The sequence below is a fragment of the Lethenteron reissneri genome, chromosome 48, assembly GCF_015708825.2.
Source record: "Lethenteron reissneri isolate LAM-NWPU_2019-01 chromosome 48, ASM1570882v1, whole genome shotgun sequence".
Classification (NCBI taxonomy): Eukaryota; Metazoa; Chordata; class Hyperoartia; order Petromyzontiformes; family Petromyzontidae; genus Lethenteron; species Lethenteron reissneri.
Window position 1 is genome coordinate 10996168 of NC_083826.1, and position 13328 is coordinate 11009495.

General features: G+C 40.0%; 1 protein-coding gene across 4 annotated transcripts in view; it reads left to right on the forward strand.

Annotated features, from left to right (window-relative positions):
* Positions 1-13328, forward strand: part of LOC133354588 (paraspeckle component 1-like) — a 95026-nt gene that overhangs the window by 20534 nt on the left and 61164 nt on the right. For 3 of the 4 annotated variants that reach the window (XR_009756605.1, XM_061571542.1, XM_061571543.1), the window contains exons 7-8: positions 2967-3024; positions 9832-9992. Coding sequence is in view for 2 of the 4 variants with exons in the window: in XM_061571542.1 (XP_061427526.1) it covers positions 2967-3024; positions 9832-9992 (219 nt within the window). In the remaining 2 variants the exon portion in view is untranslated. The remainder of the gene's footprint in view (positions 1-2966; positions 3025-9831; positions 9993-13328) is intronic. The other variant, XR_009756606.1, reaches the window with a different exon arrangement.

Consider the following 13328-nt stretch of genomic DNA (forward strand, 5'->3'; position numbering starts at 1 on the left):
TGGTAGTGCGCCTTGGCGTCCCTGCTGTCCCAAAGGCAAAGATAGCAGAGGAAACTTGATAAAACTGCCTTGGAGACCCATCAAGAATGTCACCATTTTGAAGTCTCTGATGACCTCTCAGCCGTACTCGTCATATTTCAAGACGTCTAGCAAGGTCTTGATGCTGATGTAATCCTCTTTGAGGTGCACCGAGTGAGCCAGGGGAAGAGACGGCTACTTGTTACGATTATGGAGCAGCAGGGCTTTGAGGCTCCTGGATGAGCTGTCAATGAAGAGGCGCCACTCATTCTGGTTACAGGCGATTCTGATTGCCTTGAACAGACTGGTCACATTGTGGCAGAAGCAGAGCCCATCTTGATGGGTAAAGAAGCTGCAAAAAGGTTGGTGACGCTTCCTCTGATCTGCAACTTGCACACTTTTATCCAACAAGTTCCACTGTTTGATCCTAGACCTCAAAAGCTCTGCATTGGACTTGGTGAGACCAAGATCTCTCAACAAATCGTTGAGGTCTTTTTGTTGGGGTAGTATAGATTTCTCTCCTCAGCTCCACCTCTGAAATTGTCATCTGGATCTACAACTTCTTCCTCGCTCTCTGCTCTCTTCTAAAGACGACCTCCCCTCTATCCGGAGGAGTGGGTACGGGGAGCTCATGGCAGTGTGGCACCGGGGCGATGGATGAAGGAAGGTCCAGATACGTGATAGGTGCATTCTTGCCAGTCTGACGTTTGGAATGGTCCACCATGCAGAAGTCGCATTTGCTTGAGTGGTCAGTGGGTTCCTGTCAAATTCTTTGGATAGCGAACTTCATGGCTCTCTTTTCCCCTCTGTACCATCCTACAAAAATACATTTATTTCACCCATGACTAATGTGTAAGAGATTTTCGCAACATTTTTCATGTATGTTTTCAATAACATTGAAAATTGTAAACCATTTAAAAATAAAAAAACTTTTACAATGAAAATTTTTTTTAAAACAAAATTTGTACCATAAAATTCCGAGCAACAATTGTCCATCTTACCTTCCAGTTTTTTTGCATTGCTCGCAGGTGAAATGAGGTGCCTAGGGTTTGTCTTGATCCCCGACAGGCATGCCGAAATATGCCTTGTAGGCCTCGCACATCTCCGCAGATGCTTCCACAGAGTACTTTTTCGCTCATGTCTTGATAAATTGGCTGCAGACATAGCAAAATGCGTCTGCCGGGATTCTTGCAGCCTCTTGATGCCATCTCAGAACAATGCAGATATGTATCCACTTAGGCAGCTGGAACTAAACTGAACTGGTGGGCTTAAGGCCCCTGTACGTGTACTACTATTTATATTACTGGAAAGTTCTATAACATTCTAGAAGTGAAGTTACTCCAAGTTTACTCAGCACTGAATCTATCTGGAATGTTATGGAAAAATGTAAACTTCAAAATATCACTGTCCTGGTCACAAAAGCAAAGTTTGTGGGGAACAATAGCCATTTTCTGTACTTTTGAGGCATAAGCAATTAGGAAATAACACTACCCAGGAACAAAAAACTTTGTTACACAGTGTAATCAATCCTCTTTCCCCTCAATATTTGTAATGCAAAGAGTTACCAAGTGTTTTATAATGAAGTGCATTTTTTACACTGGCAGATGTATGATTACTGCTGTCTCATATTGTTCAGTCTTTTGTCAATCCACTGCTAGATTAAGACCTCCCTATGCCATGTCAGTCTTAGGTGTTGTTTGCTCATATTTCATCAAGTTGGTTTTATTGGAAAGGGGGTGGGTGGTGGAAAATAACCAGTTCTGATACTGTTCACTGTGGTCAAGAATCCAACTTCATTAGTCAAGTTACCCATAGCGTGCTTTGCTAAATTCTGCGCCACCCCTTCATTCTCACGCACTGTAAACACAGGCCCTTAATTTCCTTTAATGCGTACACACACTATTGAATAAGATCAGACAGCTCTATTTGTGAATACAGATGTACAAATTTTATATATATATTTTTAGTTGTATTAAACATAGAAACGGTTTCCCATCAGATCTTGAGCAGCAAATCTACAAGTCTGAGATTGTGCCTGTCGTGGAAAAGCTTTGTTTATAATCGTCTTCTCTCAAGCTGTCTTTGAAACTAGGGGCATGTTTTTGCACTTGAAAAATGTCGGTGTTGCTTATTTTATTTGGCATCTCAAAGATGTTTTGTCATCAGTGAATGTTCTGTGTTTTTTATGGTATATTTGAGCTGTCTACAAAATGGCAGTGATGGAAAACCTGAACTGTGAACAGTGCGTGGGGGTGCCCACTTGTATGGGAAATATGGGGTTTGGGTATCAAGTTCTCAGTTTTAAGAATACAAATTTAGTCAAGGTGACTTCTATTAGATCAAAGAGTGACATAAAAAATATGCTCTGCATGCAGTGAAAATACACATGCACACATCACTGGCAAAACACTAGACTGGGCACAGGGGCTAGTGTGCTGTGCACCGAGTAGGGTTTGCTTGTTTGAGTGGAAGGTTGCCGCAAAAAATGTGGGTTGAATACAAGCATCTATAGCCAAACAGACAAAAGGGGTGTTAGGCTGATTTTATTGGTTTAGATGAAAGTCATTTCAGACTTTCAATTTGAGTTTTTGTCATTGTGTAGACATGCGTTTCATATCCAAGGATAATGTCCATGTTGGTTCATTTTTATAATAGCGTGATACATGTCCTTTTGTAGTGTTATTTTGTTATGGCATTGCATTTATTATTTTTACCTATCTTTTCTCCCATTGACTTCCACAATTGGACATTTTGCATCATTGTCTGAGGTGGATTTTCACATTTCTAGCCTAGAAAAACAATATTCTACCTAAAACTGAATAATGCTTCATGTAAAGTATAAGATGCCTTTAACAGTTGTTTTTAGATGCGATTTTTACAAAAGGAAGACTCCATTTTCAACCCTTTGGAGGTGGTGAATGAGCCTATGAATTGATTTTCATTTACAGAGAGAAGGCGAGATGCGTATGACTGATTTGGGGGCCCGCAGCAACATGTCCATGACAGGTGAGTGAGAGTCCAGACACGGGACACTGTGCTGTTAAATACACACTTGTACTACTCCACTGGACATGCATATCCATGTCCTAATTTGTTGGAAATGCAGGTCATTAAATAAATTAGATGCTTTTAATGAGGCATTCTAGTGGATAACCTTGTAAGAATTTGTTTAAAGTATTTTAAGGCCAGCATATAACAGATAACCTATTTTGTGATTGGAAAAAGCCGAGCACAATTATTATAGTCGGCCAAATGAAATAAAGTTTTGTCAGACATCGCCAACCAAGCTTTGTGGATAAATGTGAACAGAACACATTGCAGGAGTGAAATTCAATTAACCTTGCATAGGACTTTAGCAGGTTGCAAGATTCCTGGATTCATGAGTGTTTATGCATAAACTTGGCTGTAGGCTATCATCATCTGCATTTGATGATTTTGCTTTCTATTACAATTGCTGAATTGTAGGTATTTGTTTAAAAAAACTTAACGTGTTATTAATCTGCTGGCTTAATACCAGGGAGAAAATTGGATAATGGGACTAAATTGAGTTTGAAATATAGTTTTGCTCATGAACTTATGTTCCAAAAATAGATTCTGTAATTTGAATGATGTCATTACCTATCAAATTGAGAATAGCACAATGGGGAATGGACATGGTATTGTGTTCCAAAAGTAAACATTCTTCTTGTTGCTCTGGCTGTACCATGGTTTAAGTGTGACACACGTGCCAAGAAGCTCTTACACGTGTTCCCAAATAGCTATTCAAGCGAGCATAAATGTAATTTCAGTTATAAATATTTGAAAGGACTTAACTCCATAATCGTAAATTCACAATAGTTTTATGTTTTAATTGGCACGCTGAAGTGTGTTTTTGAAGAGGCATATTGTCTATGACAGGGTCATATTTAATGAAAATAGATTGCATTTGTATGCTGCTCTCAAATACTTCAGCAACTCAAAGCGCCTTGCATCACATCTCATATCCAACGTTTGAAGGGGACCTCAGCGGTAGCTGTTGCTGTACAGCACAATGTTACCGGCTTGCAAGTGGGCATGCCTGTCAGTAGGGGCGATGATTGCTATGTGTAATACGATTAGAGTAATTTGCAGAATTTGTCATGTAAACTATATATTATTTTAATTATACCAGGTAAAGCCAACTGAAGGCACCTGGCCACAAACGATAGCTCAACGAAGTGGCTTATGTGGAAATTTCTAGCAGCCAGATACTCTTAAACGCATGTTTATTCTAAATGTGGAGGGAGAAACCGGAATTCCCCGGAGAAAAATCCACGCGACCATGGCGAGAACATGCAAGCTACAAATATACAGGCGTCAGGATCGGGATCGAACCCACAACCTGCTGCATACAAGGAGAGGTAGTTAATATCTCGCCACTTTGGCACCCCTAATTTGGACCATTATGCAGTGCATCACGACAGTATAGCTATTTGGTAGCTCCAAAAGGAATGTGGGAAAGCTTAGAGTCTATTGTTGGTAAGCCCTGCCTGTGGTTTGCCTCCATCGGTCTCCAACATTCGTTGTGCCCTACCAAATGAGACTTTATTGTTTTTCAATGATTAAGCAACTCTTAGCAGTAGGCAAAATATAAAGTTATCCCATATGCACGGTTCGGGTTTTTTTTACATATTCCTCTAATTGTGTGACTTAATATACAATGAGGTGTTTTGAGGGGGTGTGCATTTGTTACACTGCTCTGAAAAAAATATGCTTTTGTGAAGGAACAGTTGTGAGCAACAGGTATGCAGCTGTACACATTTTAGTACATTGATAATGTTGAAAAGATGTGACATAAAAGTGACTACCTGGCTTTAAGGTGCCAGTTTTTACAAGATTTATACCAAAATATAGAATTGCTGTTGATTACCAAATATGAACTGGTCATATTTTGTGAGATTTCAGGGGGATATCCTTATTTCTGGAAATGTTCTCTCTTCTCACAAGCACAAGTCCTCTACGTGTTTTGTATCTTAACACAGGGTAGCTTGAAATGCACATGATGCTTGTTGCTGACATGGGGTGATGCAAGCAACAGCTCAGATTTCAGATTGACTGGATCGTGCAGATATTGCTTGTAAGCTGCATTTTCAAAACCGGTGCATAATGGTGTACACTAAAGGGTTGACAAGCTCAGTGTATTTGCTGTATGTATTAAGGGCTACTATACAAAGTGTGAACTACAGTAGAACTACACTTTATCCATGCTGAGACTTCAAAATAAGTTACATTCTAACTTAAATGGGAAAAGTAATATTAACTGCTCACAAAGAGAAATTTGTTTGCAAACAAAAAACTCCAGGTTGGTTTTTAGAACTTGACGTGGTTGATATGTTGTGATGGTTTGTCATTGTATGGGGCATTGGTCTCGCACAACCTAATTGTGCACAATGATGAGCTGCATCGTGGAAGTAGTCATTGACAATGTATGCAATGTCCAGATTCATTTTCTGTTCAGACACACAAAGCATTCGTGTGCTTTTTGGCCTGTTCAGTGGCGTGCCATGCATGCTGCGGTCGGTGGTTGTTACTTTGGGGTGTGGCTATATGGTTTTAATTTTGGCCCCACTGCCGAAATTTATTGGCTCATACTTGATACTGCATTCAAACACATTAAAACACATTAAAGTTATCGCAAGCACATCTATGACTCAACCCAAGAAAGCTACATTGAGTGATGTCTTAGAAAGGTTCTGAATTGGGATGTTTGGCTAAATTCCATTCATGCGTGCTTGACTTTTGGGAGGAAAGTAGAGTAACCAGAGGAACCCCTATATACATAGGGACAACAATCAAACATGTGCATATATGGATTCAATCAAGTGCTGTATTGCCATTTCCTGGCCATCTAGTAGCCCGGACATAAAACAGCAGTGGTCCAGACACGTGTCCATTTGAGTACTAAACAGGTTCAAACCTGGCACCTGAAATCTAATGATCAGACACAATATCTGGCATCAACCCCAAGTAGTTTAGTATATAATACATGACCTCTGTAAAAAAAAACGATTTGGCATTATGGATTACATGTCTCTAAAAATAACCCTCAGCTAACAATGAACAAAACGTAAAAAATTTTGGGAGCATGGATTATGTGAGTACCAACATTAATCTTTCAAGTATTGAGAATTGTCTTCATTGTTGGAAGGTCCAATTGCTTTATCTTTACAGTTCAATTGTGGATACAGCCACTGAGCTATTGTGGGTGCTAGATTTATTCACTGGTTCATGATGTGTACTTGAGAAAGTTTGCTTGCTTTTGTAACCCATTGCTTGTTCTGTCATGAAGGTTGGTGTGCTGGTCAAAAATGTATCTTTGCATGAACCCTCATTTGCAACTTAACTCGTACGCCATCAAAGTATTCTCAATTTCACTGGTTGCCAGTCTTTTACTATCAATGACCAAATACTGATTACGAGACTTAGGTTGCTTATTGGATCCAAGTATATGCGTTTCTATCCAAATTGTGGGAGAGTATTTTATTAATTGGAACAGTTACTCGTTAGATTCCTTTTTGGATGTCAATTAGTTTTGTTTAAATTGTTTGTGGATTAACTGCAACCACATCAGAAATTATGACAAAAATATGGTTCTCGGTTTTCCGCACATTTAAATGTTTGATAATAAAACCCTTCACATTTTGAACTGAGAAATGAAGGGAAATACTGTTAGCACACTGGACTTGCAATCCAGAGGTTTCCGGTTTGATTTGGTCTGCCGGCATCGGAGTTTTTAAAACAATGGGACAAGGTTTTTCAATCTCCTCCCAACTTTTTATCCAGAAGGCTAAAATGGATATACCATGGTCGGTTGGTTGTTCACGCATAGTGGGATTACGTGTGAGCAAATCCAGCTCTTCCACGAAGTCCTGTCAGCATGGAAGAATAGACCAAATGCTCCCTAGAGCTCGAGCACAGGGTTTTCCAAACTCCAGTCCTTATGACCCACCATGTAGGAGCTAAGTATTTCCGTGTTTACCAATTTACCTTCATTCAAATGCAAATTCACTCGTTCCATGCTGCACGCACCCGATAATTGTTAAGCAGCTTGCGCTGTCTGCGGTTAATTGAGCCATTAAGATCTCACTGTGTGTACACATTACTTGCATTTTAACAATCATCAGGCATGTGCAGCGTGGAATTGGTTAATTTGCAATTGAATGAGGAGTAAATTGGTAAACGTGGAAAGCTGTATCTTGGTGGGTTACATGGACTGGAGTTTGGGAAACCCTGCTCTGGTGGTTGGCCTGCCAGCAGTGGCATTAACAAGGGATTGTACCTGTACGTTTTAAATGAGAAATGATAGAATGTAACACGTGGTGCCTTTTCAACATTCTCACATTCCAATTCACATTTGACGAGCCTCGTCCACTCAACCCATCATCCCTCTTGGGTTGATAAAACAAGAACCACTGGTGTATGTCTACATTGAGTTCTTTTGAAAGATTTGCCTCCATGATCGATATCTGGGAATTGCCCCACCACTTGCTCATGATTGCCAATATAGAAGAGCCCCTGCAAAGAGTGTAATAGTTATGTTTGTTTAAAAAGTAAAAGAATTCAAATCAGTCATTCATTAAACTGTGGTGGCTTTGACTTTACCACTTCATGCAGCCATCAGCTCTCATGTCAACTAAATGCTCACAAAAGGAAGGTTTTCAGTTGGTACCCACATCTAAGAAACAGCACAAATGCAAAGTCAAAAATGTATTTGGTGTGGAATTTCCACTACTGGCACAAATTTGCTGATGGATATGAGCAGTTGCTTGTATTCATGTTATCCTGGACATCCTTAAAAAAAACAGCTTCATAGCTCATCAGATTCTTCCAGTCTCAAAATATGGATTCTTCGTTGTGCTTTCTGAAAGGGTTGCATTGAGATGCTCTGGGCCCACTCACTAACTTGCTCACCCACCTCTACTGGACATAGCTTCATAGCTTATTAGATTCCTCCAGTATTAAATAAAGATCAGTTTAACACGTAGGCTTTCGCGACCAATATTATTTATAATTAGCGTTTTTGGGTTAGATCGCCGCGTTATTTATAAATGTGTCATAACCCTTCACCACCCGACACGGCCAATCAGCAAAAAAGTGTCACGTTGACAAAAGACAAATAGTTCACCGCTTTAGCCCACCGGTGTGTTGAAGCGTGAAACCACAACATTTACGCTTCAACACACCGGTGGGCTAAAGCAGTGAACTATTTGTCTTTTTGCCAACGTGACACTTTTTTGCTGATTGGCCGTGTCGGGTGGTGGAGGGTTAAGACACATTTATAAATAACGCGATCTAACCCAAAAACGTTGATTATGATTAAATAAAGATTCTGATTCACTGGCAAATGTGCTCAATAACTATCCCGAGCAGCGTGGTTCAGAAAATCTAAAGAGTGACTAGTGCTGATGGGGCTGTGTGATGGGCTAACTATAACCAAGGGGCCAAAAGAAGGCGGAGAGAGGTTTATTGAACCAAGCAATCAAGGGTCATGATACCCTATGAGACTTGGTAGAGCAGAGCAGCAGCAGCAACACTAGGTCTGCCACATGAAGCTCAAAGTGAAGTTAAATCTTTCCAAATAAACCATAGTTGCAGTTTGGCCGCAGATGAATCGTGCGAAATGGGTATTGTTTTAGAATAGCTTCATGTCATTTTGCGGTTGTATATTAAGCACAGAGGGATTCACCTTGCACCATGACGACCATCATTCTGAGTCAAACCAAGACTAGCAAGATGGGGACAATTTTTTAATCGATGAGCTTTGAGAAACGCTCAAGTGCCCTTATGCAGACATGCTCTTTATGCTCTACTTGCGTTGTGAAGGTGTTTTTGTTGAACTCCGGGGTCTAATTGGCCAATCGGTACATGGTGGATGAAATCGCTATCCCTCGGGTAAATCAATAGTGGGTCATCTCATGGTTCGATTAGCCACTGTCAAGTTAATGTGACATTTTCACTGCTTGATCGGATCCACAAGTGGCGATAATCACCGCACAGCATTTCGTCCAATATAGAGAATACACATGTATAGTTCCGCGGTTTGTGAGTACGTCCGAACATTTACAAGTCCAGTGGTTAAAAATAATAACGTCTTATGGCGGTTCGATCGTAAGTGAGGATGTCCGTAAGTCGGACGTTCGTTTCTTGGGGACTGCCTGTACTTAAATACATTTACACTGGTCCATTTCAGTTATATAAAGCCCGTGAACTCTCCGTTTTAATGAGTATTCTATTTATTTATTATGAAAAATTTGGGTTCATTGTGGCACAATACGTGGACTGGAATATTGATTGATATTGGAAAATAGTGACAATGGACTAGATTAATGGAATGTAAAAGTAACCACCATTTAATGTCCATTTAAAACCTGTGGTGTTTTTCTCAGTTCATTTTGTTTTCTAGGAAATGCATGGGTCTCCCTGCTTGGCCAATAACACAGGAATCACTCGTGCCTAGACATCACTCCCACCGAGATTAATTTATTTGTTAATATTCAGGGTCAATTCAAGAATTACATTTATAGCCTTATTTTTACCATCTCATTTGTATTGTTGACCGATTGTTGTTTTGTTTTTGCAATTCCATTGGCTTAAATGTAACATTTGCATACTATTCGCTTATAATTTGCATCACGTTTAAATCTATTCTCGCACGCACAATTTCGATGCCCATATCGTGAGCGTGAGAATCCACATGAACCGATCCGTCCTTCTTAACGCCGCGCAGCGTCGGGGGAAGGGTGTGCACGGGGTGTTTTGGAGTGTGCATCGTGTGGTGTTCGGTGTGTCGTCTAGATGGGTATGGGCAGGCTGTGACGGGCAACCAGGGCCAAAACGCCATGCTCGGCATGAATTACCAGCAGCAGGCTGGGGCAAGTATGGGCCAGGCGGGGGCAGGAGCGACCGGAGGGATGGGCAGCCCCATGATGGGCTCGGCCAACAACGGCATGGCAACGGTAATGTATTCATTGCATCCACACCAGCACTTTGCACACACTGCACAAACTACGGAAGATCCACTGCAATGTGTATGCACTATTACCTGTTCAGGTGCCATTGCATATCCTGCAATAATACATGCTGAAGATTGACACTTAAAAGAATACTGCAGTGTTCCAGATATACATTCACCATGGATATTTAAACACCAGCACGTAATTTTAAAATCCTTTTTTTTAAGTTCACTTTAATTCACCACAGCTGAAATGTGCCGCAAAATGACGTGTGTGACGACGTCCTTCAATGTACACGTCGGCATCATACTCGGTGGCATCCTACTCGGCATGTGTTTTATCACATTTGAAAATGAAGCAGTGGTGAAAGAAATGGGGAGCGTTTGGAATTCAGCCATCACAGTACAAACCTATTGTTGGGTGGAGAATGGAGGATCCTGCGGGCATGTATTTGGTCCATGTGACTGTATACTCGTTAATGTAACCAGTGTGGGTTCAGCTAGATTGGATGAGCAGGAGTCAAGCCTCTGGCTGAATATGATGCTGATGGTTGACGGTAGTTTTGAAATGTGCAGTCTTTGGGCTTTTTTGCAACACGATCAAATTTGACTTTTAAAAAACATTCTATAAAGCCACCATCTTAATGTTAGCTCTTGATTATTGCAGAATTATTAAGGCTGTTTCTTTTTCATAAAGTGTTTAGGTATGTTAAGCTTTGCCCATTTTTGACTTAACGTATTTTCTACATATATATTGCTGAAGAAGAGTACACACAGCTGCCAATAGCCATGAAATTGGATCATAGGTCCTTGCCCCCCAGTGTGTCTCATTAACTTGTCCTGCAAAAAACACTTTATGCTTTATAGGCAATTCCTCGGCATTGCTGTGACAGCATATTTCTTTGGGAACGCCACCATCGACCAATGTGGACAACATTCACCGTGCCTTTGTGAAAATGTCTTGTGTGTGGTCACACACCTCAAAACGGTGTGCTCAATTTGCTGCCTCAATCTGAAACCATAAATGCGTCGCAACTCTATTGTGACTGACTAAATCCTTAATAAGTTTTAATCATCACGGTAGTTAAAATAATGCAGAGTAAACAATGCATTTCTTGTGCACCTTTTTTCATTTTTACTTGGCACTAGGTAACTGAAGCTGGCATGTTATTAACAGGAAGATTGGTTCCTTGCAATTAATGAATCGATTACATTGACAGGAAATGTAGGGTTTCTCCAGTCTAAAGTGTAGATGATGGTCGACAGTAGATAACTGAATATTATTTAAACTGTACACTACCGTTTAACTTTGTACAAAACACAGTTAACTTCATTTTTTTGTGGAATATTACATTTTGTTTCTGGAGAAAGTGAGGCTTAATTTGACATTGATTTGCTTTGGAACAGCCATACATACCACCATACTTGATTAGGGAAATGTGCATTATTTTGGCAAAACAGCTTTTCTTGGATTGAGGGATCCCATTTGTATCTGAGAGCCAATTACATTTATCTTTATTAGCGTGTGATATATGCATATCCAAATCATCAGTGCAATATACATTTAAGTATATGGAGTCAACCTGAAGGTGATATTTTTCCTTAAATGGATGCAATGGATTCTCAACTTCGGAACTTAAACATGGATAACTTGACATTTAATTAATCTTTTAAGAATTAATTCTGGGGACCCAAGAGGGAGATTTGTCACCACATGCAGCTTGCTATCTGTGTGTAAAACTGGTTGTTGACACGAGATGGTGACATCCATGACACAGCCAATATTCAATTAATAAAGTTAAACATTTAAAAATGTCCGAATATCATTACGGCATGCATATATTTTCTCAGATTGTGCTACGGGTCTCGTCATGATGGTATCCATTGAGCGTGCTCTTGGAGCAATGTAACCAAGTGTGGTAGAGCTGCCTCCTGAGGGTGGTCGATATTTTACCGCTTCTGAAATCCCTTGACCATTTCAGCTACAGTAGGGGGCGCACCACCTTAAGTGCCCTGATGCGGGGACACGCCAATGTTTTTTTTCGAAAATTCTGAGATCTGAACTTCAATCATTGGTCATTAGGCCACATGGCCTTCTGTCTGCAAAATATTGTAATTTTAAGCCTTTAATCATTTTGAATGAATTTGTCCTTGCACGTGTATGTACCAATGTAGCGAAGCGGCTGAATTATAAAGTATTTTCCTTCCCACGAGTTAAATATGAATCTGTGGTCTGTGCCTGTTATTCACATGGCACCAGCTCATGTCATTGGTTTTATTGCAAATCAATTTGTGCGCCTACATTGGGGGATTTAGAGCTCTCTCACGTGTTTGCCTAAATTCTTAGCTGGAAAATGATAAATTGATGACTTTAGGAATGCTGATTAGCACAGGGTTTTGGAGCGTTAGGTCACTATAGTTGATCCGAATCAGTGACCTCTCTCCCCCTGCTAAATGACAGCACCTGCCTGTGGTCACCTCACCTACAGATTGAGAAACTCGGGATTGGAATGTTAGTAATTAATACGTTGTGTTATGTAGTCGTATTAGCATTTTCATTTAATGTGATGCACGTACAGGATAGGCATCACTGAAGTTTTTGAGACTCAATAGGGAAACTGGATTTTATTACGAGTCCAAATGATAATGGCTCAAACATCACAACTGCTTTATAAAAGAGTTTTTTTTCGGTTAAATTAAAACTCCCAAGAGTTAAATGACATTTAGGATCCTTACATTTCAGTCAAAGCATTCATTGCTTAGTATGCTTATTGTGAAATGCCACAACTGGGAAAAAAGTCCGAGGCTGACTTGATTAATTGTCTGCCTTGTTTTAATGCAGTTTCTTTACGTAAAAAAGGTTGATTATTTCATTGTATATTGGTAATCACCACTGTCCATGTACAGGGAAATTGTATGTGAGCTGTACAATGTGCAAGTGCATATACAATGACTAGTTTAAAAGAGTTGCCTATTCCATGGATTGTACTGTGATGGCTGTTTAGTGAGGGTTGGCTGTGCTCAATTAGATTATCCCATGCTGTTTGCTGTGGTGTATACATCATGCTTTGTGCCCAAAGTACCATGATATTCTGGGTTTTGTTACTGAAGACCTTTTAACTTGATATTAAAAATGACAGCGTTTTACCATTTGAACAAACTGACATTTAACGTCTTTGGGTATCTGGTTGAAATTGGAATACAACTTCATATGAGAGTTCAAAGTTGTACGATGAACAGATTTTTGGACTTTTTCCTTGTGAAGTTTTAAGTATGTAAAACATGTCTGCATTTGGTTGCTGTTAATTATTTAGCTACTGCCTTACATTGCTTATTTCTA